The sequence below is a fragment of the Microcebus murinus genome, chromosome 10 (assembly GCF_040939455.1).
Source record: "Microcebus murinus isolate Inina chromosome 10, M.murinus_Inina_mat1.0, whole genome shotgun sequence".
Lineage (NCBI taxonomy): Eukaryota > Metazoa > Chordata > Mammalia > Primates > Cheirogaleidae > Microcebus > Microcebus murinus.
The window spans coordinates 96,991,905-97,017,456 of NC_134113.1; the positions used below are offsets into that span (position 1 = coordinate 96,991,905).

The 25,552-nt window shown below is 48.9% G+C and overlaps 3 protein-coding genes across 4 annotated transcripts in view; 1 reads left to right on the forward strand and 2 right to left on the reverse strand.

Annotated features, from left to right (window-relative positions):
* Positions 1-25,552, reverse strand: part of NDUFA9 (NADH:ubiquinone oxidoreductase subunit A9) — a 449,537-nt gene that overhangs the window by 211,396 nt on the left and 212,589 nt on the right. The gene's annotated exons all lie outside the window — the stretch shown is intronic.
* Positions 285-14,255, forward strand: FGF6 (fibroblast growth factor 6). Its single transcript, XM_012783139.2, has 3 exons — positions 285-935; positions 1,804-1,907; positions 9,867-14,255. Exons 1-3 carry the CDS (start codon positions 590-592, stop codon positions 10,041-10,043), a joined length of 627 nt encoding a protein of 208 aa, XP_012638593.1. The 5' UTR covers positions 285-589; the 3' UTR covers positions 10,044-14,255.
* Positions 8,288-25,552, reverse strand: part of LOC142873425 (uncharacterized) — a 30,500-nt gene continuing 13,235 nt past the window's right edge. The window contains exons 2-3 of one of the 2 annotated variants that reach the window (XM_076007753.1): positions 24,252-24,475; positions 8,288-8,497 (exon numbers count right to left, since the gene is read on the reverse strand). In XM_076007753.1, the coding sequence (XP_075863868.1) occupies positions 8,438-8,497; positions 24,252-24,475 (284 nt within the window). In that variant the 3' untranslated portion in view covers positions 8,288-8,437. Of the gene's footprint in view, positions 8,498-23,432; positions 24,476-25,552 lie in introns of those variants that run through there. The other variant, XM_076007752.1, reaches the window with a different exon arrangement.

A 25,552-nucleotide genomic window follows, 5' to 3' on the forward strand; every position in this document is an offset into this window, starting at 1 on the left:
TTGCCCTCTAAATAAGGAAGCCGGTGCTGCCAAGCCAAGAACTTCTGCCCAGTTTGGGTCCTGGTCTCCCTCTTCCCCTGGGCCCCTGGCCAGCTCCCTCCTTCCCCCAGAGATGCTCCCTACTCACTCCGTTCCTGCCTCGTGGGTGGAATGACAGTGCCTCCCAGAACTCCTGGGGAGCATGGAGAGTGATGGGGGTCTGGGGAGGCAGCCAGGCCCGGGAGCAGGTTAAAGTTACAGCCCTGGATAAGCAAGCTGGGCTGGCTGACGTCAGGGTGATGATGGCTGGAGGGGAGGGCCGGGCTGCTGAACTAATATAAAGATAGGTCAAATCAAATATCATCAACTCGGGACAGAGCAAGCAGGCGAGCTAGAGAGCGTCCCCGAGCCATGGTCCCTACCGGCTGCGGCTCAGCCTGGGTCCCTGTGTTCTCAACCCGAGTGCCCGATGCAGGCTTTGGTTTCATGTCAGCAGCCTTCATCTGCCTTCCAAAAATAAGCCCCTGCCGCCATGCCGAGGGGAGAAAAACAAGAAGGGCGGTATTTTTAGGGCCATTAATTCTGACCACGTGCCTGAGAGGCAAGGTGGATGGCCCTGGGACAGAGGCTGTTCATCACTATGTCCCGGGGAGCAGGACGTCTTCAGGGCACGCTGCAGGCTCTTGTCTTCCTAGCCGTCCTAGTGGGCATGGTGGTGCCCTTGCCTACAGGCACCCGCGCCAACAACACGCTGCTGGACGCAAGGGGCTGGGGCACCCTGCTATCCAGGTCTCGCGCTGGGCTAGCTGGAGAGATCGCCGGAGTGAACTGGGAAAGTGGCTATTTGGTGGGGATCAAGCGGCAGCGGAGGCTCTACTGCAACGTGGGCATCGGCTTTCACCTCCAGGTGCCCCCCGACGGCAGGATCAGCGGCACCCACGACGAGAACCCCTACAGTGAGTGCCCGTTGCAGCCAGCTGGGATGCATGGGGGCTTGGGCTCAAGCAGAGCTAAAAGGTGAAGGGACCTTGCTCTGGTGGATGGGATCCTGCTATAATCGGGGGGAGAAATGTTATTCACCACGTAGATGACTCAGTGTGACTTGCCTAGGTGCAGGCTCAGCGTGCATCTTGGTGTGCTTTGCCTTCACCCCCTGGAGCCTCTGAGGCACTACCTACTGCAGCATTACCGGCCCCTCTGCCACCTTGTAAGACCACTGGAACCATAAGGCAGGGGTGGGGAGAAGGAGTTAGGATACCGGGACCAAATGAGACACAAGCTTATTTTTATTTAGTTTCCCTCTTTGAGAAGGAAATGCAAGAGGTTTGCAAAATTTCCAGCTGAAGCACATCTTTTTTATTTCAACTTGCTCCTTCTGTCCCTGGGTTCTTATCCTACAGGTTGATAGGTTGCTGTGTGGATAGTCTCCTCTATGTGGCTGTATGTTTGTGAGATTAGGTGGGTTAAGATTTGTTGAAACATGTGGAATATACATTAAAATTACTAATCAGAATTCATTTCTTTCACCCAAGTCAAGGACCTCAAATGATTATGTCAGTGAAACTCAGATAAATAGATACATAAGTGGTCATCGTGGTTGGACTCTAACTCTGATGCCAGAACCTTCCCTTGCCGAACTAGATTTTTAACAGCACAATGATAGGACTGAACCAGTCCAGAAGCCAGGATCTTCTAAAATTAGAGGGATCATAGATGGGGTGATGGGAGGTCTGACTTTCCAGGAGCAGGGAACTGGCTTGTCGGCCCAAGTCCACACTCTGATGTGCACGAGCCTTAGGTAACGTGGCTCCCATTTCCTTGCAGGCCTGCTGGAGATTTCCACAGTGGAGAGAGGTGTGGTGAGTCTCTTTGGGGTGCGAAGTGCCCTCTTTGTTGCCATGAACAGTAAAGGAAGATTGTATACAACGGTGAGTTCATCGGACCAGGGGGAGCTCCAGGTTGCATGACGCTTATACAATTGAAGAAAATAATACTGAATTCTGAGTTGAGAAGGGGATGTTTATCTAGAATGAGAAAGGAAGGGCTGTGAAAGGAGCCTGTGCAAGTAGGGACCCTGGAAGCTTCTGCTTTGTCTGCTGCAGTTAACTGGCCTCTGCTCTGGTCCAGGCTTTGCCTGATCCATGGAGGAATCTTCACTATTAAACAGAAGCGACAGCTCAGAGAGCTCCCAGGTCAAAGGGGACCCTCATAAGCTGTCTGGCTCCCAGGCTGATAGGCAGGCTTGACTCCCTGCATTGGAGAGGCCCAGAGAGCAAGCCTGTCTTCTAGCCTGGGTGCGCTGCTCCTTAACTCGCCCCCTGCAAGCCCCCCAAGACTAGCGCGTGGTTGGGAGAAGTGGAACTGGAGGCTACTCTTCATCTTCATCATGTGCTGAAATTTTGTTCTAAGATTTTAAGTCCCCTGGTCTCTGATGGCACAGGCTGGGGAAGCACCCTCCTCACCACACCCTCTGGGCAGCTCTGGCCCCACTGCTCCCTCTATCCCGACAGTGGGCATGCTGGCGCTTGGGCTTAGCTCCTGAGCATTTTCCAAAGCCTCTGCTCTCTCTGGCCCACTTGCTCCTGGGGCTCTCAGGCCATGGTTTAAAATATGGGGTGGCAAAACATCCCTATGAAGTTGAAGAAACGGAGAGTTCTTTGGACAGAAATAAGAAGGCTAAAAAGAAGCCCTCAGAGCAGGCCGGAGAAATACCAGAGTTATTTACAGGGAGGGTGTGGAGGGCTGTGGTACCGCCTCCTGGAGGACAAGCTGAAGATCAGGCAGGGAAGGAAGGATCTGGGCTGTGTGTGGGGGGGGGGGCGGCTGGGCCCCCAGAGGAGGCCTACGGAGCCCTAGGCTGGGTTCACAGGCGGCCTGCGCCCTGCTCCCAGGTACAACATCTCAGTCTAGGTTGGTTTACATGGACACATGATATGCATCAAAATCAGTGAGTCTCCAACACATTTCTATAGATGGTTTGCATCTGTATCACCTTGGTAACTTGTCAAAAGTATAGATTTCCAGGGACCTCTCTCAGAGATTCTTACTCAGTAAGGACTTACTCAGAGATTCTTACTCAGTAGGACTAGGATGCAGGCCTAGAAATCTGTTTGATTTGTGTTTCTGAGGCACAGGCAGACTTGGGGACCAGCAGGCTCCCTGGCCTCTGGAGGGCAGGCAGTTGTAATACCCTTGTGTCACCCTGGCCCTGATAGCTGGGGGGCAGGCCATCTGCAAAAGTGATGAGGGCCCAAGAAGCAGCCTGGGACTGCCCAGTGTTTGGTGGAGCAGCTGCCCCCTCTGTGGAGTGGGGCATCCCAAAGAGCCCCCTTTGACCAGCCTGCATGTTGCCAGAAATGCCACTGAGTTGGGAGGGCTGGGAACTCAGGTTGTTGGCTGTGGGAGTCTATGCAGCAGACTTTTAGCAAGTGCATCTCCTGGAAGGAAACACAAATCCTTCTTCTTGCCACATTTATTAACAAACCATTTATTATTTCTCCTTACTCAGAAAGCAATTTAACTTGTGAGGGGCACGAATATAGGGCAAATTTATCCACTTCCTACTTTAAATCTCCCGATTATTATAGAATCTGGGAAAGGGACTGTGAGATTTAACAATCTGAGAAAGCCTTACCAAGGGGGAAGAGCTGCAGCACAGCACGGAGGAAGGGGCCATCTCTCCGAAGTGTGGGCGGACTCCTACCAGTGGACTTAACCCCGCCCTCAGGGGTCAAGTGGTGGGAGAGCTGTAGGCTCACTGAATAGGCAGAGCCCAGGAGAAAGTGGAACTTCTCTGAGGGAGGACCTGCACCCTTTGCCCGCTGTCCTCACACCCCTCCCCACCCCATAGCATTTATCCAAAGAGCAGCTTCTCCAAGGCGGGAGGTTCTCCTCCCTGGACCCTGGACCCGGGACCCCAGGGCCAGGCTGGCCTGGGCATGGGGAGTGGGGCTGGACAGCCGTGCCCCAAGCCTGGGGCACCTGGCACCTTGTGTAGCTGGGGACCAGATGTTCCTGACAACTTCTACGCCCACCCCCCCCCCCCCCCCCCCCCGCTCCTCAGGGGCCCGTTATCACAGTCTAAAAAAACAATTGCCAACTGATGCCCAGAGCCAGAAAGACTCCGCTGGGTGATGATTTCATTCACGCTATTTCTCTTTAAGCACCCTGGGTTGCCTCATCTTCCCAGCTCAGCTGCTCCTGCCGATAAATGGGATTTCTCATCGGGGGAGGGGGCTGGACTTGGTAGGGGCTCTGGTGAGGGGGCGAGGCAAGAGCTAGTGGTCAGAGAATAAGGGCCAAGAAAACCCAGCTGGAAGAAGAGGGGTGCCGAGCATCTCCCTCCTTAGACAGGAGGAATGGCCACCCTCCGCTGCACACCTAACCTACGGCTTGCCCCTCGGGAGTGCTCTCCAGGAATCATCTGGCAGCAGCCCTGGGAGGCACGTTCGGTCTTTGCCCTCACTTAGCACATGAGGACACTGGGTCTCCAGGGTCTCATGTCCAGCCACAGCTCTGTGCAGACCTGCCTCAGGGCTCCGCAGAAACACATCTGGTGGTACACACTGCCACGACCTGTTCCAGCTCCTAGCCCGACCTGCCCTCTAGCTACATGTTTTACTCTGGGCAGTCATTGAACTTCTCTGGGCCTGGACTTCTGCTATCTCAGCTGTAGACTGATCCGGTTTAAAATTAAGAAAACAAAACATCCAGTATCTCCACCTGACAGTGGTTCTATTAGAATCCTTTGGCTGAGAAAAATACATACCAACAAAGAGATATAAAACATGCAGTTATGCTTTTGAGTGATTTTAGTTTTGCTAATTATAACTACATTTACATCCTCTTCATCAATAGTAGTATGATAATGTGCAAAGCACAAGACTGATTTCCTCCACAGAGGCCTTTGATTATTATCCTGGGGCATTATGTTTGGGGAGGGGAGGACCAAGTCTCTCTCTGGCTCGGTTAGCAGCCACTCTCCTCTAGCAGAGAACAGGGCTCCTAAGGGATTGGAACAAAGGACACTCGCCATGTGGAAGTGCTGGGAAATGGGCCTGCAGTGCAGGGAGAGGTGCATGCCTTGATGAGAGGCCTGGTCCTGTAGACAAGTCCCTGCCTGCTGCACAGAGCTGTTCAGGAGTGAGAAGAACGATGTAGGTGATGAAGACAGTTTCCAACATGTCTAAGTTGACAATTCCATGTGTTAGGAAAAGGGGTTAGAAAATGTAGGCGTTGTCAGAGCTGGAAGATATTTCAGCTAACAACAGAAAAAGAAGCAGTCACGGTCTGCAGATGGAAAGAGTCTTAGGAGAAAAAGGTTTTTTCTCCTTATCGCCCATCTTCTTCCACCCCATGCCCCACTCCCCAATGAGGAATAATAGGGACAAGTGGCCAAAGCAGCCACAGGATGAAGCTCTTTAAAGACAGAACTAGACCTTCATCAGTCCAGGTGACTTAGCTCTGTCTAATGACAAGAAGACAGCTTGTATTGTGCACCTCAGACTAGTAGGGGCATTTCTGCCAGAGGAAACTCACCCTGAAACACCCACGATGTGCTCATCTACAAAATGCCCTTCTCCACGGTGAGAACTAAATGCTTCTCTTTCTAGTGGAATTTGGTTCCACATAAGTCTGTTTAGACCTACGTGGAATTTAAGACATTGTCACGCTGTGGCTTGAGCCCAGCAGGCCCAGGAAATACGATCCAGTGGAATTATTTTCATTTGTTCAAGTAATAATATACGGTAGCTGCTTTTATTAACACGGCATTCACTTGGCTCGAGTGCTTTTCTCACCAGAGCTGAGGAGCCAACATTCCTGAGCCATGAGAACTCAAAGCCCAGGGTCACACTGGACATGAGTTGAGGTCTGGGTCCTGACCACGGCTCTGGCCAGTGGGAAAATCCCACCAGCCTGAAGCACCAGGGCTGCATCGAAGAGTCCAGGGAAAATGCATTATCTCCACTTCCTGCCACCAGCCTCCCGGCCACGTGAACCCCATGGATGGGGCTGCTGAGGGAGGGGCGAGGGAGCAGCGAGGGAAGGCAGACAGCTTCTAAAGCCAGCTTTGTCTACTCTTCTTTTTTCAGTTCAGGTTTGTGCAGGATCTGGTGAAGGCCAGGGATATGAGATAGGCTAGAGAAAAGTGCTGAATAGAAAAAAAAAATGGCAAGCTTTAAAAAAAATTGGGGAGGGAGAAATTTGAATGATCAAAATCTGGTGAGCAGAGAACAAAGTACAAACTATACAACCACGGTCATGTACACTTAAGTGGTGTTTTAGGAGACCTGGACATTCAGGAAAGGCTGGATTCTCAGATGGACACATTCTAGACAGTGGCGTGCAGGCAATGCCCTTAGAGTCTCTCGGTTCCTGCCCCCTTCCTTTCTCTGCCCTGTACCCTCTGCCCCAAGATTTGATTTCTTCTCTAGAGTTTGCAAACAATACACCAAACCTCTCCCTTAACCACCATCTGGATCAGAAATAAATTCTCCTGGGAACTAACTGGGCGGGTTAGTCTTCAGGGACATACAATGTTAGAACAGAGGGGAGGCAGCGGGTGGAGGGGGCTGTGACTCAACAAAGAGGAGACCACCATTATAATAATGCTGCAGTGGCTTTTGTGCATATATGAGAGGGTATGAGTAAGATAAATTTCTAGAAGTAGAATTGCTGATCAATTGTTATGTTCATTTTTTATTCTGGTAGATACTGTCAAATTGCTCTTTATAGAGTTAGTAACAATATACACCAAACAAAGGGCATTAAACAAGAATTCTGAGTTTCTGTGCTCTCACCAATGCAAGTATAGGATCAAACTCTTTTCTCTTTGCAATCTGGCCATTAAAAATGTGATCTCACAATTATGATTTACATTTCTCTTATTAGGCATATTTTCTTATGCTTAAATGCTATTTATATTTCCTTTTCTGTGAATTTTCTGTGAATTTATTTATATTTCCTTTTCTGTGTTTATAAAGGTTGTCCATTTTCCAGTGAGTTTAGGCTTCTGACTATAATAACAAAATGTACTATTTGACACATGTGTATTATAAATAGTTTAATCCAGTTTGCCATTTATATTTTTATTTTATTTAAGGTAATATTTTTCAGAGAGAAGACAAATGTATTCCTTTTTTGCATTAATTTTTTAAAATTTATAACTTCTTTGTGTCCTAGTTAGGAAGATATTTCTGATTCTGAAATGATTTAAAATTTTTTTTTCTGGACTTCAATGGTTTTCTTTTTACATCTAAATCTTTGTACCTTTTGGAATCTATTTTGATGTAAAGAACAAAGTCATACATCAAACTTCATTACTGTTAGAAGATATTGCTTAGTTGTTCCAACACCATGTTTTCTTTAATGATTTTAAATGACACTTTTACTTTATATTCATTTTAGATTCGTTTTTATTTTATATTTATGTATGTGTTTGGATCTACTTATGGACTCTGTTTCATTCATTGATCTGTACCAGACTTTTCATTAATGTAGCTTTATTTCTCATGTAACTTTTACAATCAATCCTAAATTTAGTGACTCTTAGTGCCATTGCTCCTGAGTTTTGCCCATCAACAATCTAAATCCTGTGGCTGACTCTACCTCATGCTCAGGTAAAGAAACCACAGTGCAGAGAGGCTCCAGTGAGCTCATGTCAGCCTCTCTCCTGATCCCAGCTCCATGCTCATCCACAAGCTCACTGTGTCCCAGTCATTCAAAAACTGCAGAGCTTAAAACTAAATTGTCAATAATTCACAGCAAGTTTTACAGGATTGGTAATCCAGGATAAGGTGAAGTCTTTTAGGGCTTTAAATGTAAAGTGTTCATGATTCAGTTGGAGAATAATAGTAGTACTAGTTGTAGTAGTAGTATTTTTTTATTTTACCACATGCCAGGCATTGTTCCCAGGACTTTCCATACATTATTTCAATTGATGCCCACTCTAAGTCTCTGGCATAATTATTCTTCTTGTTCCTACTTTACAAATGAGGGAATTGAGGTTTAAAAGGAAGTAATTTGCTCAAGTTCACATGGCTATGTAAGAGGTGATCATCATCAGTGAAACCTCAAAGCTGTAAAACAAATGTGCTCTTTACCTTCTTTGATTACTTTATCCTCTTTACCTTTGGGACATTCCTTCATTCATCCATTCCACAAATATTTACTGAGCACCCACAAGGGAAAAAAGGAAAGCTTGTGAAAACCCAACCCCCTGGTATGATATTAACCCACCAGTTGGCATGGCTGGTGAAAGCTTTCACATTTATTTCAAGCAAATCAACATACCTGAAAGTATGTGAGCAGGAGCATGAGAGGAGAATGAGTAAGATGTGTGGGGAGGAGATCTTGTGCTCCCCGAGGACTGGCTGCCCCTAGCCCGCTCTCCCACCACATTAACAGAGCCACCCATGCAGGGGCCTCCTTAGGCTTCAGTGTTGTCCTCATGCAGTCGTCATTCACTCAGCATCACGTACCAAATGAGACACAATCCTTGTTGCAGGGATCTTGGAGTCTGTTGGGAAAAGACGTGTCCGTAGGCATCGCACACTGTTTTAAAAGCCTACTGGAGAGGGCTACTCAGAGGACACTGGGAGTCTGGGGGGCCCTGAAGAGCTGACTTGTTATCATCCAGTTCGGAACAGGAAGAGGCTCTCGTCCACCCACTGCCAGCTAGGCAGGGTGATTCCTTCACAGAGGATACTGCTGGCACAGCCAGGCAGACATCGAGTGGGTTTTTTTAATAGCCGATGGCCTCATTCAGCAGGAAGGAGTCAGAAACTATACTCCACCCATTTCTCATTCGATGTTTCTTTTACTGAGTTGATCTCAGGTCTCTGGCTCCCACCTCACTCCCTCTTCCTCTCCACCCTACCCAACTGCTTCCGCTCAAGAGCACAGAGATCCCTGCAGGCTCCCTCAGGCCAGAGGCCCGGGCTGGCTGGGGAGGGAAGGGCCCTCTTTTCTAGGAAGAAAGGTAGATTTGGGTGATTTATTGGGAATGAACTTGTCGATGTGTGACAGGAAGTCCGACATTCATTTTCTGAACAGGTGGTACACACACGCTCCTCTACCAAATTAGCACTGAAGGGGGCAACTTATCACTGGCCCCAGACTCCTTGGCACCACCTGTCACATGGGGACCCAGGCTCTTTTCCCTATAAAAATTATTTTAAAAATCATGTTCCTCACCATCCCTGTTCCTGCAGGTCCCTGGAGAACTATGCATGTCTAGAAGGCACCAACATCTTCTTGGCTTAAAGTCAAAACTGGGAATGGGCCTCTTTGAAGGATAGCAAAGACTTAACCCAAGAAAGACAGACTGAGGAACCACAAGTGGAAAGACATGGATGGCGCTGGAAAAGACTTGAGAGATCGTCGGTCTCTCCACCCCCTGCACACCCCCGCCTGCTCCCCACCACACAGTTTGCAGAAAGGGGACTGAGGCTGGGGGGGGAGGAACCCCCTGCAGGTCACACAACTAGGAAGTAGAAAAGTCTCTAACTAGAACCCCGGGCTCTCATTCCTCCTCCACTAGTCTTCCTCTGCCAGGGGACTTGAGAAAACAGTGTATTGTGTCCTTTTTTGCTCCTTTCTCTGAATGGAATAAATTACCCCCTAGGGACATAGTAGAAAGTGCCCTAAACTTGAAGTCAGGAGACTTGGACAGTATAGCTTCAGCTCCACCCCACGTGGCACAGACCATCCCTCTATGGCACTGACATCTCTTCCCATTCTAACCTGTCATCATTCTGTTCACTGGGGTGGCCCAGCTCTCCAGGTGCTGCCTTACCAGGGGAGGGGAGGGGCCTGCGCTACATGGCTCAGCTGGTGTCCACAGCGCTCCTCACTGATAATCAAATCTTTGTCCATTTCCTTCACAGCCCAGCTTCCAAGAGGAATGCAAGTTCAGAGAAACACTCCTGCCCAACAATTACAATGCCTACGAGTCAGACTTGTACCCAGGGACCTACATCGCACTGAGCAAATATGGACGGGTAAAGCGGGGCAGCAAAGTGTCCCCGACCATGACTGTCACCCACTTCCTGCCCAGGATATAAGGACCCATAAAAGAAGGCTCACAGATTGAAAGCAGCATCTTTTCTATCAGAATTTTGCACAGGTGAACAATTCTCCTTGCCCTCAGGGACTTCTGAGTCAGGCTTATCTTGTGCTTGGAGAGACTGGGACCCATGGCGTGTAACCCACCCAAGCGAAGGCTGCAACCAGAATCTTAGAATGGCAGTGGATCCCATGCTCTGACCTCACCTGAGGAAAGAAGGTATTGATGACATTTGTGGAATGTGACCATGTGCACAGGAAGGGGCCAGGGCAGGGCTATGTGTATGTCAGTGTCTATCCATACATCTTCATATATATTCTCAGAGCAAAGGCATTTCAAAGCATCAGGTTTCTTTCTCCCAGCATCGTGGCTGCAGGAATCTGCCTGCAAGAATGTCACTTGTCAAACCAACAGGATTGATATGTGCTCCCATTCTGCCTCTTTCCAATCATCCTTCCATTCAGAGGCCACGGCCTGCATGGGTCACACGGGTGGTGGGGAACAGCTGTCCTCAAAGTGCAGGGAGGGCAGACTGAAGGGGTGTAAGGTTTAATTGCAGACCAGAAAGAGAGCAATCAGGTGCTCCAAGCTTCCTGCCTGTGAGGGTTCTGGGGACACAGGGATGCATTGTCAGGGAAGCTGGGGAAGAACATGTCCCCTTCTTGGAGGAAATAGGTAGTATCAACGGCAGTGGAAGAAGGTCTGTGGAGGAAGCAGAAGGGACTAAATGTCCTGTGAGAGCCATTCTGCCTGGAGGACCCAATGCTCTGTGTGGCTCCGAGAACAAGCAGGGGCCAGGCTGCCTGCCCATAACTTTTCCTCACTTTGAACCAGGGCTTATTTTAACCTCAGATGACAAGGATCCTAATAATGGCAACCTCTTTGGCGAGGACTGGAGTGGGGGTGCAAAATAGGGCACGAAGGAAGTAAGTAGAGAGGCTTTGGACTACAGATGATAATTCCTCTCCAATTCTGTCCAGGAAACTCACCCAAGTTCTCATCTGATACCCTCACTTCCTTCTTGCTCACCCTCATCCCCCCTGCACGCTGCAGCCTGGATGCTGTAGAATGGGCACCATGACCTCCAGAGTCTGCCCCCTCTCCCTCCCTACAGTAAGAGAGGAGTGATAATCCTGTGAAATCACATAGCCAAGCTGAAGCAGCTCCTTGCTGTACAATGCCTTCTTGCCTCCTGTCCTTTGAGAGTATTTAAAGCAGAGGTTCCCCAAGTGACTATAAATGTTGTCTGCATGGAGCCTTCAGATTCCTGAACCACTGGAATGTTCCTAAATCTGAAACCAGAGAGAGCCATATCAGAGTGCAAATATTTTTGGCATATGTGAACCATCGAGTTACAAAATGACCTGACACCCTCTGCTACTTTCTGGGGCCCTGGCCTGCAAGACAATCCCTCATCTGTTGCAAATGCCTTCATCTTCAACATACCTCTCTATTTGCAGATGCATCCAGCTATAGATAGACAGGGCTGAGGGATTCTGAGCTGAAGATGGAGGTTGGAAATCCAAGGGAGAGACACTATGCTGGCCACCTCTCTGCCCCGCAGATATCAGGGAGCTCATGTGCTGGGTGAGGAGGAAAAGGCCACTCCAACATGAGCAGATGGGACAAATGGAAGGAGCTCAGGAGCACATGTGGACACGGCCGACTTCTGGATGCAGTGGAAAAGGGAGAAAACTGGTCCATTGTGACTGCCTGGGATATTGAAGTGCAAGTCTGCTGGGAGGCAGAGGCAAAGCTTGTTGTTTACAGGCAGTCTCGTCCAGTGTAATCAGTCTCCTTAACAGGGTACACCAGAAACGGAGATACTCAGAACCTGAGGTGTGTATCAATTTCTGATGGATCTGGGAGTGTAGGATGGCTAGGTAGACAGTTTTTGACAGTGATCTGGAGAAAAGTTTTAGGTCCCATAGCACTAGTTCCTTTCTTCTTAGATCCGAAGGCTAACTTGGCATGAGATGGGGCAGTCTTCTAAACAGAGTCTGCAAGGCCTTGGACTGCTAGACCTTTCCTACATCTCTCTAGAGGCTCACAGAATTGCTCACATCCTGACAAGGACTTTCCCCAAGTGTGCATTCCCATTTTTCAACTAGGGATGAGAAGGAGAAGCTACGGAATGCCTCGGATCAAGCAGGCTTGATATGCAGCCACTATGTCGTGGTACCAGCATGCTGCCTGCCTACGACTGGCATTGGTTACGAGGGCTGCGTGCCTGTTCTAACTGGTGCCGGGGCCCGTGCTGTACTAGCTGTGAAGTGTTTTGAATATCATCCCTGGATGTAGTGATGTGTGGCTGATTCTTTAAAATCTTTCCCATGCAAAGGAACTCTCTCAAGGGCTTTCTCTTTGACTCATAAGTCACTTGGGCTTAAGAAAAGTCAATCCCCATCTACAGAAGTGGGTTGAAGGACAGAAACAGAGTAAGATTGGCAGGGGCCATTTCAGTCCCTTCTCTCCTGCTGCTATGTCTGTGCACAGGTGTGGAGAGTTGTTTCCTACCTGGTCACATGTCCACTGAATCCTGAACTCGGCTGTCAGCCCCACTGGATCCCAAGGGCTGCAGAGATATTGTTGTAGGCTGGGGAAGCAGAGTCCCCCACCTTCCAATGAGATTATACTGTGAATGACTTGGGTCCTCGCTCCCCCAGATCCTAAGCAATGATCCTGGTTTATAGAGTTTTGTAGCTAATTGGCCTGTCTTCTACCCTGAACCTTCTCTGGCAGCTCCATGCAAACTTGAAGTTCCAAGAGCCCAGAGGCTGTTTTATTCCCTCTTTAAGAGCAAATGGTAAAGAAGAGAGCAGCATGTCTGTAACAACCTTGAAGATGGACTTCTCAGTAGGAAAGAGGTTAGCCCAGAGGCAATGGGGGAGCCCCAGGCCCCTTGTAAAACCTCTGCTGTCTTTGGGGCAATGGATGGACCTCATAGGAAACCAGAAAACTCCAAAGGCCTTGTCTAAGCTGTTGATTATGTTTGCTTCATCATTTGCTGCCTTCTAACACCCCTTCTCTTCCCACTTCCCATGCATTTTTGAACCTCTCTGGAAAGCAGCATATAATTTTGTAATTAACACCCTATCATTATCCTCCACAGCCTTCCCCTCTGCCACCACATCCCACAATACCTCCAACACACATGCCAAGCCCTTGGTCAGGGCTATTCTATGGCTTGAGAAAGAGAACATTTTCCCTTCCCATCCGATTCAGGGTACAAATCTCTCTCCTCTTTAGACACATAGGTGTCTCCCCAGGCCAGTAACCCAGGTCTGAAATTCTCTCCTGACCCCACTCCTACCCCGGGCAGTTTAGAATTCTTCCTACGCTGGCTCTGGGCCCCTTTCTTGTCCTAGATCTCAGACACTTCAAGTCCTCTCTCTGTGGGAGTCCCAAGGGAAGAACGCAATAGGAGAGAGGCGCACGAGCTGTAGCCCTCCTTCCTCACAGTGCTGGACGTGGCACGGCTGCAGTCACTGAGCAAACTGACACCAAATGCGGTCACTGGCCCCCAAGACACCAGGATGTTCTCTCTGCGCTCTCTCTTCTTCTGCCCCTTTGCATGTGGACACAAGCTAGAAAACTCCCACATCTTCCTATCCCCATGTTTCCCCCAAAGACTCTGGGTTGTTTGTCATGGAGGAGGAATTCTCCTTCACTTGCTGCGCCTGTGTCTGCCAAGTATGTCTAATATTTACTCCTCCCTGCAAGGAACCGGCCATTCATCCTCAACCTCCCAGAAAAACCCCAGGTAGGAATGTTTGGGACCCCAGGCTGGAAGAAGTTCTCCAGTACATGCTTACATCGGAGCTGATGCTGCCTCTTCCCGGGCCAGGGGCAGGATGTGACTGCGGCACACACAGACCCTGAGTCTAGTGCCCCATGCAGATGGCCGACAGCCATGTCTGTTTACCTCACTGAACCACTGAAATGCCAGTTCAGGCCGCTGTGTCCTCAAGTGGTTTTCTCTTTCTGTAAATCAACGTACCTCGGGCTGGGTCCCAGTGCACAGCTGTCCTCAAGCTCAGGTACAGCGGGTAGGAGAGCCCAGAAGCTGTGCAGTCTTGTGCTTGTGAAATGCGATGCTTCTATTTTTAATATGTATGTGCTATGCACAAACCATACCATGTTCCGGCAAAAAGTAAAAGGTCTTTTTATACGTTTCTCTCAACTTTTTGACTCTGCCCCTCCTATTAAAACTGACAACAAATCTTTGGGTTGTGGTTGATTTTCTTTCTTAGTCTTTTTCCCCTCACAGGGCTGCATGGTGCTATCAGTGATCAAGGCAGGAGGAAGCCCTGTGGCTCACTTAGTCCACTGCCCTGCCTTCCAAATGGGGAATGTGGCCCAGGAGGGTGAGGAAGCCACCACACTGAGGCAGCAGCCCTCTTCCTCTTCTGCCTCAGTTCGATTTCTGTGATTGTAGAGTTCATTCATTTATTCACCCATCAAGAAGTACTTCTGAGCTCCTCATCCATGCTCTCCATTGGGCTAGGTTTTTGGGATACACAAATGAATAAGGTAGACACAGTTCCCCTCCTCTCACAAGCTTTAAAAAAACAAAATCACCCAAGAGCATGTCAACATGTAGATTTCCAAGCCCTACTCCCAAAGATTCTGATCCAGGGACCTGGAGGGACCCAGGGTCTCCGTGTATAACACACATCCCAGGCAGGCCTGACATGGATGCACTGGGCTGGTAGGATGACTGGGACTGCAGGACATTTGCCCATATCAAGTGTATAACTCAGTGAATGTCAAGTAAATTTCCATCACCATTAATCAGTTTTAGAGCATTCTCATTACTCCATTGAGACCCTTCATGCACATTTAATCCCACCTCCCCCTCCCACCCCAGCAACCACTGACCTACTTTTCTGTCTCCATAGTTTTCTCTTTTCTGGATATTTCCTATAAAGGAATCACATGACATGCAGTCTCTTGTGTCTGGCTTGAATTTTAATCTAAAAACATTAAGAGGCCCCTGGTGAGTTTTAAGAAGTAACAGGACAGTTAGAAGTTGTTAGACACTCATCAGGAATGTCCCACGTAAATCACCTAGAGGGGTGAGCCTGTGTGCAGGGAGATGCTTCCAAAGTGGAATGTTCCAGGCTGGAGGAAATGGTGGCCAGAGAGCGCAGTGAGGGACAGACAGAAGAAGCCTGGGCGGCAGCTCAGCTCACACCACAGCCCTGACCCCGGGCAGCACCTCCCATGCTGAATCTAGTTCTTCCAAAGCACACAAGAAGCAGCCACCCCCATTTTCTGAGAGGGTCTCAAGAGATTTCATATTCTCTGCCTGACCATTCATACCCCATAAAATGACCAACAAGAAGCCAGGTGCTGGTACCTGTGTCTACCATGGGGGCCCTGGGACCAGGCACGGCAGTTCCAAATATAGCCGAGGGGACACTACAACCTCATTTTCCACACAGAGAAATGGACCAGGATGGCTGCTTCCCCTCCTTTCCCTGGGTTTTAGAAGAAAGAGCTGAAATGCCAAGCTAACAACAGATACTGTGAAAACAATATCCCAGAAACATTCTGGAATCCATCCACACTAGTGAAGGCTTCTACACTGTATTCCCTTGCAGTCTCATACAATAGGAAATCATGCTCAGAATGAAAACTCCAGGACCCACAAAATCCTCAGCTGACAAAAGTATATTTAAGAAATAAATGCATATTTTAAAAAAGACTTTTCAACACAAAACTGTGGACACCTCCCCCCACCAAAAGTTTAATGCTCAGTTAAAAAAAATAATTAAACAACCAAAATATTCTACTCGTTCAGCATTTGCGGTTTCCCAGAAAGAGAGAAGGGAGGGTGACGAGTGGGGCCGGGTAGGAGGCGTGGGCTGTGGAGCACGTGGCGGGAGAGTGGCGAGGCTGGTCAGTGGAAGCGTTCGTTGTAAATATCAGTGCTTAATCACGGTCGTTTTTGCAAAGAACCCTCCCATCTGGCTTCAGAGGGACACACCCCACCCAACAGACCAGCAAACATCCGCGTGAGGCAGAGCTACTCGTGACTCCAGGGGACCCCAGGGCTGCCTCTGCTCGCAGAGGCGTGAATCCAGGGCCTGTCTCAGGCAGCATGCCACAGACCGGGGTCTTAAATAATAGACATTGACCTTCTCCTACTTCTGGAGGGTGGGAGTCCAAGGTCGAGGTGCCACAGGCTGGGTTTCTGGTGAGGCCTCTCTTCCTGGCTTGTAGACAGCTGTCTCCTCCCCGTGTCCTCATATGGCCTTTCCTCTGTGCACGGGAGGGAGGGCACATGCCCTGCTGCCTCTTCCTCTCTTATAAGGTCACAGTCCTATCACATTAGGGCCCCACCCTATGAGCTCTTTAACCTTAATCACCTTCTTGAAGGCCCTGTCTCCCGATCCAGTCGCACTGGGGGTGAGAGCTTCAACGCATGAACCTTGGGAGGACACAAGCATTTTGTCCACAACAGTGCCCACTGCCATCTGGGGAATCCTGACCCTGACAGAACACCATTTTAACTACTTTCCTGGCAGAAACACCTCCCAAGGGCCCCCAATTTGGGGGCCCTATTCTTTTGGATGTGATAGTCAGTTACCACTAAGGCAATGATTCTCAACTTGGGATGATTTTGCCATCCAGGAGACGTTTGGCAATGTCTGAAGGCCTTTGTGGTTGTCAGGACCCGGGATGGGGAGTGCATAGTGGGTAGCGGCTGGGGATGCTGCTAACCGTCCTACACGCACAGGACAATTCTACCACAAAGAGTTACTCGGTCCCAAATACCACTGGTGCTGAGGTTGAAAACCCTGCTCTAAGGTGTACACTCATCTGATCTGGCCTGAAATCCATGCGCTAATGCTCACTGAAGACCTAGGTCAGGAGGTGAAGGCTGGGAAGAGAAGCTTCAGACACCATCATCAACCCTTACACCAGACTCCATACCCAGGATGTCCCTGTGGGAATGTGACAAGGACAATAGGTTATGAGGACTTGTCCAGAGTATAGGGTTGGCAGATGGCCATCAAGGAATTTTAGACCTGGGTGCCAGCTCAGAGTTCCTGGGCCAACCGAGTATTGTGAGGGGCAGCTGATTAGGGAAATGAGGTGAAGACACTCAAACAGGCATGTACTCTTCCTCCTCACCATCATCCTTCATCTTCCCACACCTGGATTGGCCTCTACCAGCAGCCTCTCACCCCAACCCCACCACAGGCAAGCAGGACTTGAACCAGAAACCATTTTTACCCATTAATCTTAATTTTTTCATTCTTTTCCCAAAAGACCATTGTTGTTAAGATGTTGTTGTATTTCCCTTCAGTCTTTCACATGGAGGATGAGTCTAGTATGTAGAGCAAACACAGATGATGGTATGCCATGGCAAAGCAATTTTATTTTTGTCTCTCACTGTTCTCTCTTTTTAAATACGCTCAGTGAAACTCGTGTCCCTGGAGGAAAACAACCTGTCTCAAGACTTTTCTAGCCATTCATAATTAGGACAAAGCCATATGGTGATTCAAGTTGCAAAAACACAGCCACAGTTCAGAAATTATAACACCAGGCAACAAAATCATCTGCACTTCGGTCCTCATTCAAAGGCAAGACTGCTTCCCCCAGCTCCGTCTCCTGCTGCGGGGAGGAAGCTGTGATCGCCGTCAGTTTCTTCTCTGTCCTAGTCAGCTCCTCCTGACTTGTTGACTGTTGTCTCTGAGCCCTTTGCAGAAGGTAGGCCGGGAGGAAAGGGGTAAGGTGAGTAAGGAAGTTCTCCCGACTGGCCTGGTTATAAGTTGGCTTTGCGCTCTCCGGGCCTGGTAAATGCTTGAAACCGACCAACTCTCACATTAGGTTCTGCTTCGTGCCTTTCAGAGACCCTCCATCTCTGGAGACCCTCGCCTACGACATGCAGTACCCAGTGAGCTCATCTTCTTCGGGGGTCTTTGCCTGCTCCTTTCCCGGCCCCTTAGAAAGCCAGCCATCCACTTGCAGCTGCTTTCTGCCACGGCTCCCACCTCTCCAGGCAGCTATATTGGACAGGGTCTAAGTCAGCCCCCCTCTCGCTCGTGGCCCACACCCAGACCCTGGAAAACATGCAAAGTCCTGGCCCCTACAAGCTCCAGGAATGAAACCTGAGCTCAGAGCAGCAGCAACCTGCCTTCCACCGTCACCACCGAAGCTGCCGGGAGCACACCTCTCTCCTGCCGTGGAATTTTCCAGGTAGGAGTCACTCAGTAGGCCCCTGTGCCCTTCGGCCTTAGGGACACAGGTGAGCCTTCCCTGGGGTCTTTCTGAAGTCTCTCTCTTGACTTGTTGCGGTATTCCCTAAAAAATCTTCCCCTAAAAAACTACTTCTCAAAATTCTCTTATTTTCCAGCCCTCCATATGGGTGAATCCCATGAGTTCCTAAGCATAGGCCCATAAGGCCCACCAATATTCCGTGGCCCTTCTCCAACCTTACCTACCCAGCCCTGCCCCGTATTTGTCCAGAATTATCTGTGGAAAACCTCTGATCTCCAATAATGCTAGGAAAATAGCATATCTCAAACTTTTTATGGCCTTCTACTTATTTTTAATTTGAAAAAATCAGCAAAACAACAATAACAAATAAATGAGAAAATAACCCTAATTCTAAATTTAAAACATTTTAAATCCATAGACAACAATTAGGAGGAGTGTGGAGGGAGAGAAGTAACAAAATTTGAGGAAGGGCCGGGCGCTGTGGCTCACGCCTGTAATCCTAGCTCTTGGAAGGCCGAGGCGGGCGGATTGCTCAAGGTCAGGAGTTCAAAACCAGCCTGAGCAAGAGCGAGACCCTGTCTCTACTATAAATAGAAAGAAATTAATTGGCCAACTGATATATATATAAAAAATTAGCTGGGCATGGTGGCGCATGCCTGTAGTCCCAGCTACCTGGGAGGCTGAGGCAGAAGGATCACTCGAGCCCAGGAGTTTGAGGTTGCTGTGAGCTAGGCTGACGCCATGGCACTCACTCTAGCCTGGGCAACAAAGCGAGACTCTGTCTCAAAAAAAAAAAAAAAAAAAAAAAAAATTTGAGGAAGAATAATAGAAAATAGCATTAATTATTTTTAGCTCTCTTTGCGGATCTAAATGTATCTTAATAACACAGAATGTGTTATGAGTTTGTTGGTGTGCTAATAAAATTATCCAATTTTTGATAAAAAAAGAACAAATAATACTCTGCAGGAAAAGCTATATTCCATATGTTACCCAAACTTTATTAAAACTCCAAAAGTTTTCAAAAGCTTCCAAAAAAATTGTTCTTTTTCTAATTTGCTTCCAGTTTTCCTCCCACACTTACATTGTTGTTTACTTTTTTGATTAAGTGAATTTGGTTATATTACACCTTGGTTCCTCTGCCCCTCAGGGTTGTTGTTTTAGCCAAAAGGGCTCTTACGCAGAACACCTGTCTCCTGGACCAACAGGGAGGATAATCGTTATGAGGCCCGTTGGTACTGCCCCCTTGTGGTTATTTCCTTAATAATAATGATCACTAGGTTTCATCCCTAATGTCCAAGAGAGATCCCCTGGACACCAGATGTGAGTTGAGATTTGGATGCTGATTTTAGAAGGGAAGGGTAGGGAGAGATTTTATAAAGCCTATAAAATTACAGTTAGATAGTAGGAATCAATTCTAGTGTTTTATACCACTGTAAGATGCCTATAGTTAACATATTAAATAGTTTCAAATAGCTAGAAGGAAGATATTGAAGCTTCCCAACACAAAGAAATAATAACTGTTTAAGATGATGGATATGCTAATTATCCTGATTTGATCACTATACATTATATGTATCAAAATATCACTATGCATCTCACGAATATGTACAATTATTATTTGTCAGCTGTAAAAATAAATAAAAATTTTAAAAGAAATGAATGGATCATAGTCTTTGTCTGGAAAGAGCTCATAGGCCTGTGTGGAGCATGGTCACATGCCCGACTAATGCTGCTTTAAATCAGAATACATGAAGTTGCAGAAGAAAAAGGGACTTACCGGAGTGGATGGCGGGGAAGATCCCTGGAGGAAGAGCCACCGGACCCGGGACTGCCAGGACGACAGGCACGTGCAGAAGAAGGGATGGTTCCGGGGGAGGGAGGAGCTGTGCAAGGGCACCAGTCAAGGTATAAAAGCCCAGAGTGAGTTGAGCCTGGTGTGGGGGTGGCACACGGACTTGGGGGCAACAGGTGGGGCTTCAAGTCTTCCGTGTACCATTCAAGAGCTGGATGACCTTAGCTAAGTTATTTAGCCTCAGTTTCCTCTTTTATAAAAATGGGGATGATAATAGGGCCCATCTCATGGTGTCCTTGTGAAGATAAAGTGAATTAATATACACAAAGTACTTTGCACAGTACTTGGCCCGCAACAAGTGTTCAATAAATGCTAGCAGCTAGTGGCGAGCCGTGCAGGGTGTTTTGGAGTGCGACTGGCACGCATGAGTGTACAGGTCAGTGGAAGTGAGGACAGATTTGAATGCCAAGTGAAGGAGCTCAAAATTGTCTCATAGACAGTGGTGAACCACTGCAGATTTTCGCAAAGAAGTGGCATGATGGGATCCAATTTTAAGAGGAGAATTCTGTGAAAAGGATCAAAGGTTGGAAGCAAGGAAGTTGCTAATTCATTGATGAAATAAATATTTATTTTAAATCTACTAGCTTTAAATAACTGGGCCGGTGCCTGTGAAGAACAGTGAGCTAGAGAGGGAGCAGACTGCTGCCGGCCGAGCCTTTCATCCTAACAGAGCAGACACAGCCACTAGTTCGCCACGTGGCAACAGGACACCACTGCGTGTTGTGGGAGGGCCGGCAAGGAAACACACATAGGGAGAAGACAGAATAGCCTGGGAAAGTAAGTCACTTCAGCTCTCTGTGACTCCATTTCCCCATCTCTTTAGTGCAGGTTATACCCCTGCCCTGCCTACCCATCAGAATCAGTGTGTAGTTTCCAATCAGATGGCACACTGGAGAGAGTTTTCCTACAGAAGCAGGAATGACAATGGAGTCTTAGTGAGACCCTTGCCCTACCGTCCCCTCACAGTGGATGCATCTGATTTTCCCTTAGCATTTCCACACAGCAAGACAGAGTTATCCTATCTCTTTTCCCTACTCATAGTTCTTAGAACCATATGGGAAGATGAAAGGAAAGAAGGAGAAGGGAACAGAGGAGGAGAGGGAGGACCTATTTCTAGGAGTGCAGGGCACTTTCAGGCCTGTCCCATCAGTGGCTGTTAATGGAGCATTTTGGTTGGAAGGATGGATGTTTGGTTGTCACAAAGATTGGGGGCACTTCTGGCACCAGTGGACAGAGGCCACAGATGAGAGACATGCGAGACATGCCGGAGTCTCCCATCATGAAGAACTGTCCAGCTCTCTGCTCAACTTTCAAAAGGTCATGTAGGTAAAACACCCGTTTATAACTCTGAACCTAGAATCAAACTGCTTTACATAAAGCAGAAAGTGTTCTTCTCCATCAGTTTAAAATGCAAAGTTTTCCAACTCGGGAGTAAATCCAGGGGAAGCTGTGCTTTGTTGTGCTGGAAACTTCTCAAGAGCAGGTCACCGTTTTGAAACTCGTATCACGTTAACGCCCCTGGCAGTGTTTCCAGCACAGCCGTGCGGCTCTCGTCCACAGTGGTTCTCCGCTACAGATCTGCTCAGACATACTTGTTTAATTCTATTTCAAATGTCACAAAAGGCCTGTAATTTTTAGTGGAACATTTCATTGCTGCTCTTAAATTCAAATGTATGGAATATTCCACTGCCTTTTAATGTAGCAGTGCTTGAGCATTTAGATACTGAAATACAGGGGCTTTCAAGTTACTTGCCTCTTACTTCTCTTACAATTAAGGTATTATATTGATTTTTTAAATGATATGTGTGGATAATATTATATTAACCACGAGTTTCACTTTAAATAGTAAAGACAGTGTTACAAAATATTTGTCATTAAATGTGCTGTCTAGGGTGTTAGGGAGGGAAGGACTGCGCTAGTTTATTTAACTAGAGGAGGTAAAGTTAAAGCCCTCAGGAGCCACTGGTGATCTGCTACCGTGGCAGATTGAGAACTGTCGCTGAAATTATTACTCCGCGTCTCCCTGGCCTGGCCGCTTCCTTGTAAGGTCTGTCTGGGCAGCAAGTAACCCTGTCTGGTCTGAATTTAGCAGAGCCCGGGCACCTAAAGCAAGGACAGGGAGGCTGCCCTGACAGTCGCTGATAAAAATTCACGCTGTGTGCGAAACCCCATATTAATGGGGGTTTGATCCTCCTAAGCTGCGCCCGGGGGCAGGGGAAGCCTCCACGTTTTAAAGAATGAACAGAATTCTGCTGATGGTTCTTCCTGGGGACAGCACACAGGGCTGTCCCAGCAAGTGCCCTGAGCACAGTTGCCTGGGCTAAATTTAAGTCCCCCAGGGACCCTTCTTCCCCCATTTGGATCCCTCTGGTGATCTGCTCATCACCCTGGAGCCCTGGTTAGCAAGAAGATGCCGTATTTATAGAGCATCTTTCTGAGAAGAGCTCCAAGCTCTTTTCGGAGATTAGCTCATGGCAGGGGGGAGGGGAGGAAGGGCGGGAGAGGGCTGTGAGCTCTTCTCCCTTTAAGGCAGAGGAACGAGCCCCACGGTGGAGCTCTGTCCGAAGTGTGGCCTCCGGTGAGCCGCGCAAACCTCCCCTCCTGGCCGGGCTCGCGCCCGCGGCCTGGGTGCCCAGAGCGAGAAGCAGCGGAGCCCGCCTGCCAGGTCCGCATCTTTCCCGTCCAGACCTGAGCGGGATGCAACTCCGCGGGAGCCCTTCGCAACACAAGGCAGGACCTCAGGACTGAAGTCTTTTTCTGTAAGTTGTTATAAAATATACATGACACAAAACTTGCTATTTTAGCCACACTTAACTATACAGTTTAGTGGCACTGAGGACACTCACAGTGTGGCGCGCCCACCACCACCATCCACCGCCGGAACTTTTCCATGACCCCCGACTGAAGCTCTGTCCCCGGGAACACTTCCCACTGCCCTCCGCGCCCAGCTCCTGGCGGCCTGCATTCTACTTTCTGTCTCCACGAATCTGATTTTTCTAGGTGCTTCTTGTACGTGGAATGACGCCGTATGTGTCCTCGTGCGTCTGGCGCGGTGCACGCAGCGCAGTGTCCTCGGGCTTGCGCGTTCTCAGGCCCCTCTTCCCTCCGCGCCTCCCGCCGGGCGCAGCGAACCCTCGCGCGGGCTTTGAATTCCATGACGTTTATTTTCAGAGCCCTGGGTCTCTTTTACTGGGCATCTCCTCATACTCCTAAGGTCGAGTTGCCAGATCTAGCAAAGATAAATGTGAGGAGCCCTGCTAAAATGGAATTCCAGATAAACAACACATAATGCTTTCTGTACATGGGTCTCCATGTAATATTTGGGACTCACTTATACTAAAACTTATTCCTTATCTGAAATTCACATTTAACTGGGTGTCTTTGGAAACTCCTTGCCTTCCTACTCTTCCTCCCCCCGTCAGTCATTTATACCTGCAAATTTAAGCAGTGTGAACATAAGTGAAAAGAACATGACATTCACATGTGGAAAACCTGGGTCGAATCTCAGCTCCACACCCAGCTAGCAAAAAATCAGTTGGTCTCTCTGAGCTTCATTTCCCTTGTATGAAATGAAGATAACACCAATCGTGCAGTGTGGATTTAAGGATCAAATGATATAATATAAGTAAATATCCTTGACACTTACTATTTCTTTGCTCTAACTGTGGAGTGACAGGTTCTGTGTTCCCTCACTTCGCTGCCTGCTCCTGGAAGTACTGTTCATCTTCTTCCCTTGCTTCCTTCGTTCCTTCCCTCCTTTCTCCCTCTCTTTCTCTTTCAAAAACAGTCCTTGTGCTTCTAACAGAGGGCCAGCCTGGGCTGCGCGCTGGCAGCACAGACTGCACAGCACGGCCAGCCCCCTCCCTCCATGAGCAGCTGGCTGCCAGGGCGTGGAGAGACCTGACGCCAAACCATGTGCTGCAGGAAGTCGTTACAGAGAAGCCACTGGGTGCTGGGGGAGCACACGGTGGGACGGGCGTCTGACCCAGCAGAAAGGTAGAGGAAGGCGTCCCTGGGTGGGGGAAGTTGGCTTGGGGGAGGGGACATCCCAGGTGGGGTGAGTTGATTGTGTTTCCAAAGACACCACAGCAATAGCTCCCACCCCACGCGTGCTCCTCTTACCTTGTGACATGAATGCTCCTCCCCTGGGGTCTTTATTCTTTCTACTGGAAGTGACTTGCTGCGGCTCCCGAGGGCTGCCTCATACGCAGCAATGCAACGTCCCTGGCCCTCCTGGGATGCCACCTTGGGGCTCCAGCTGTCGAGCTGTGGGAAGTCCAGGCTGCGTGGAGTCTGCCTGTGGGCTGTGACTGAGTCTCCGCCCCGCAGCCCCGCAGCCCTCACACCTGTGAGATGCAATAACAAAATGAGTGTCTTGTTTTAAGCTCCTACATTTTGGGGTGATTTGTTTTGCAGCAGTAGTCACTAGAACAAGTCAGAACAGCAAGCACAGAGGCCCGTGGCGGGAGAATGACTCTACGGAGAGTGACATAGGGTGATGGGCCCTATCTTGGCCCTTTCAAATAGAAGGAGCCAGACCCCTCAAGTCCTGTGCCCAACTCAGTGCCTCTGCCCTTCTCCACCCTTCCCCTGCACCTGCTCCTCCTCTCACGTCACTGTCTTCTTGCTAATGACACCACACCCCCGTGGTTGCTCCAGACAGACTCCCCCTACTCCTCCCATGATAATAAGGCCACCATGCACAAAGCACCTGCCACGTGGCAGGCGTTGTGTATACGTCCCACTTAATTCTCACAGCATCTCTCTGAGGTGGGTGCTATTATTCTAGCATTCCCCTATGGACAGATGAGGATGCTGAGGGACAGAGACATTGAGGACCTGCCTACATGCACACAGGCAAGGGGCAGACGCAGGATGCAAATCCAGGACTGTCTGTCACTGTGCTCGGGCTCTTCCCTGCTGTGCACAAGGCCTTGTCAGCCGCAAACGACCTGCTCTTTGTCTCATCAGAGATGTTCGGAATTGTCAATTGTCTAGCTCATCCCTCCGCCCGCCTATTGTCCCTCAGCCATTCACCTCACACTGCCACTAGGATGAGATTTCTTTGGCTCACGTCTCCTGCAGAGAAAGATCTAAACTCCCTTGCGAAGCTACTGTCCTTCTGCAAGCCTTTTGCATCTGACCCGTGGAGACTTTCCATGTCCACTCTTGTGCCCCATCAGTGTCACACAGAACTCACTGTCCCCAGCCTGCTGCTTCTGGAATGCCCTCTCCTACCCAGTGCAATCGTCACGATGGCACCACGCTGCCGTTACCCGTGTCCTCACCAGCTCCTCCCCCTCTAGCTCCTTTTTGAGGGCAGGGATGGAATACTAGTTATCTGTGCATCCCAACCCCAGACACGCTGGCCGACACAGACAGCTCACCAAACAAGCTGCATATGGACAGGCTAGAAAGGGGGC

Bases quoted from the DNA above. Each gene is read 5' to 3' on its own strand.
- FGF6 (XM_012783139.2), top strand. From the start codon at position 590: ATGGCCCTGGGACAGAGGCTGTTCATCACTATGTCCCGGGGAGCAGGA. The intron at 936-1,803 runs GTGAGTGCCCGT...ATTTCCTTGCAG, and splicing joins CCACGACGAGAACCCCTACA to GCCTGCTGGAGATTTCCACA. The intron at 1,908-9,866 runs GTGAGTTCATCG...TTTCCTTCACAG, and splicing joins AAGGAAGATTGTATACAACG to CCCAGCTTCCAAGAGGAATG.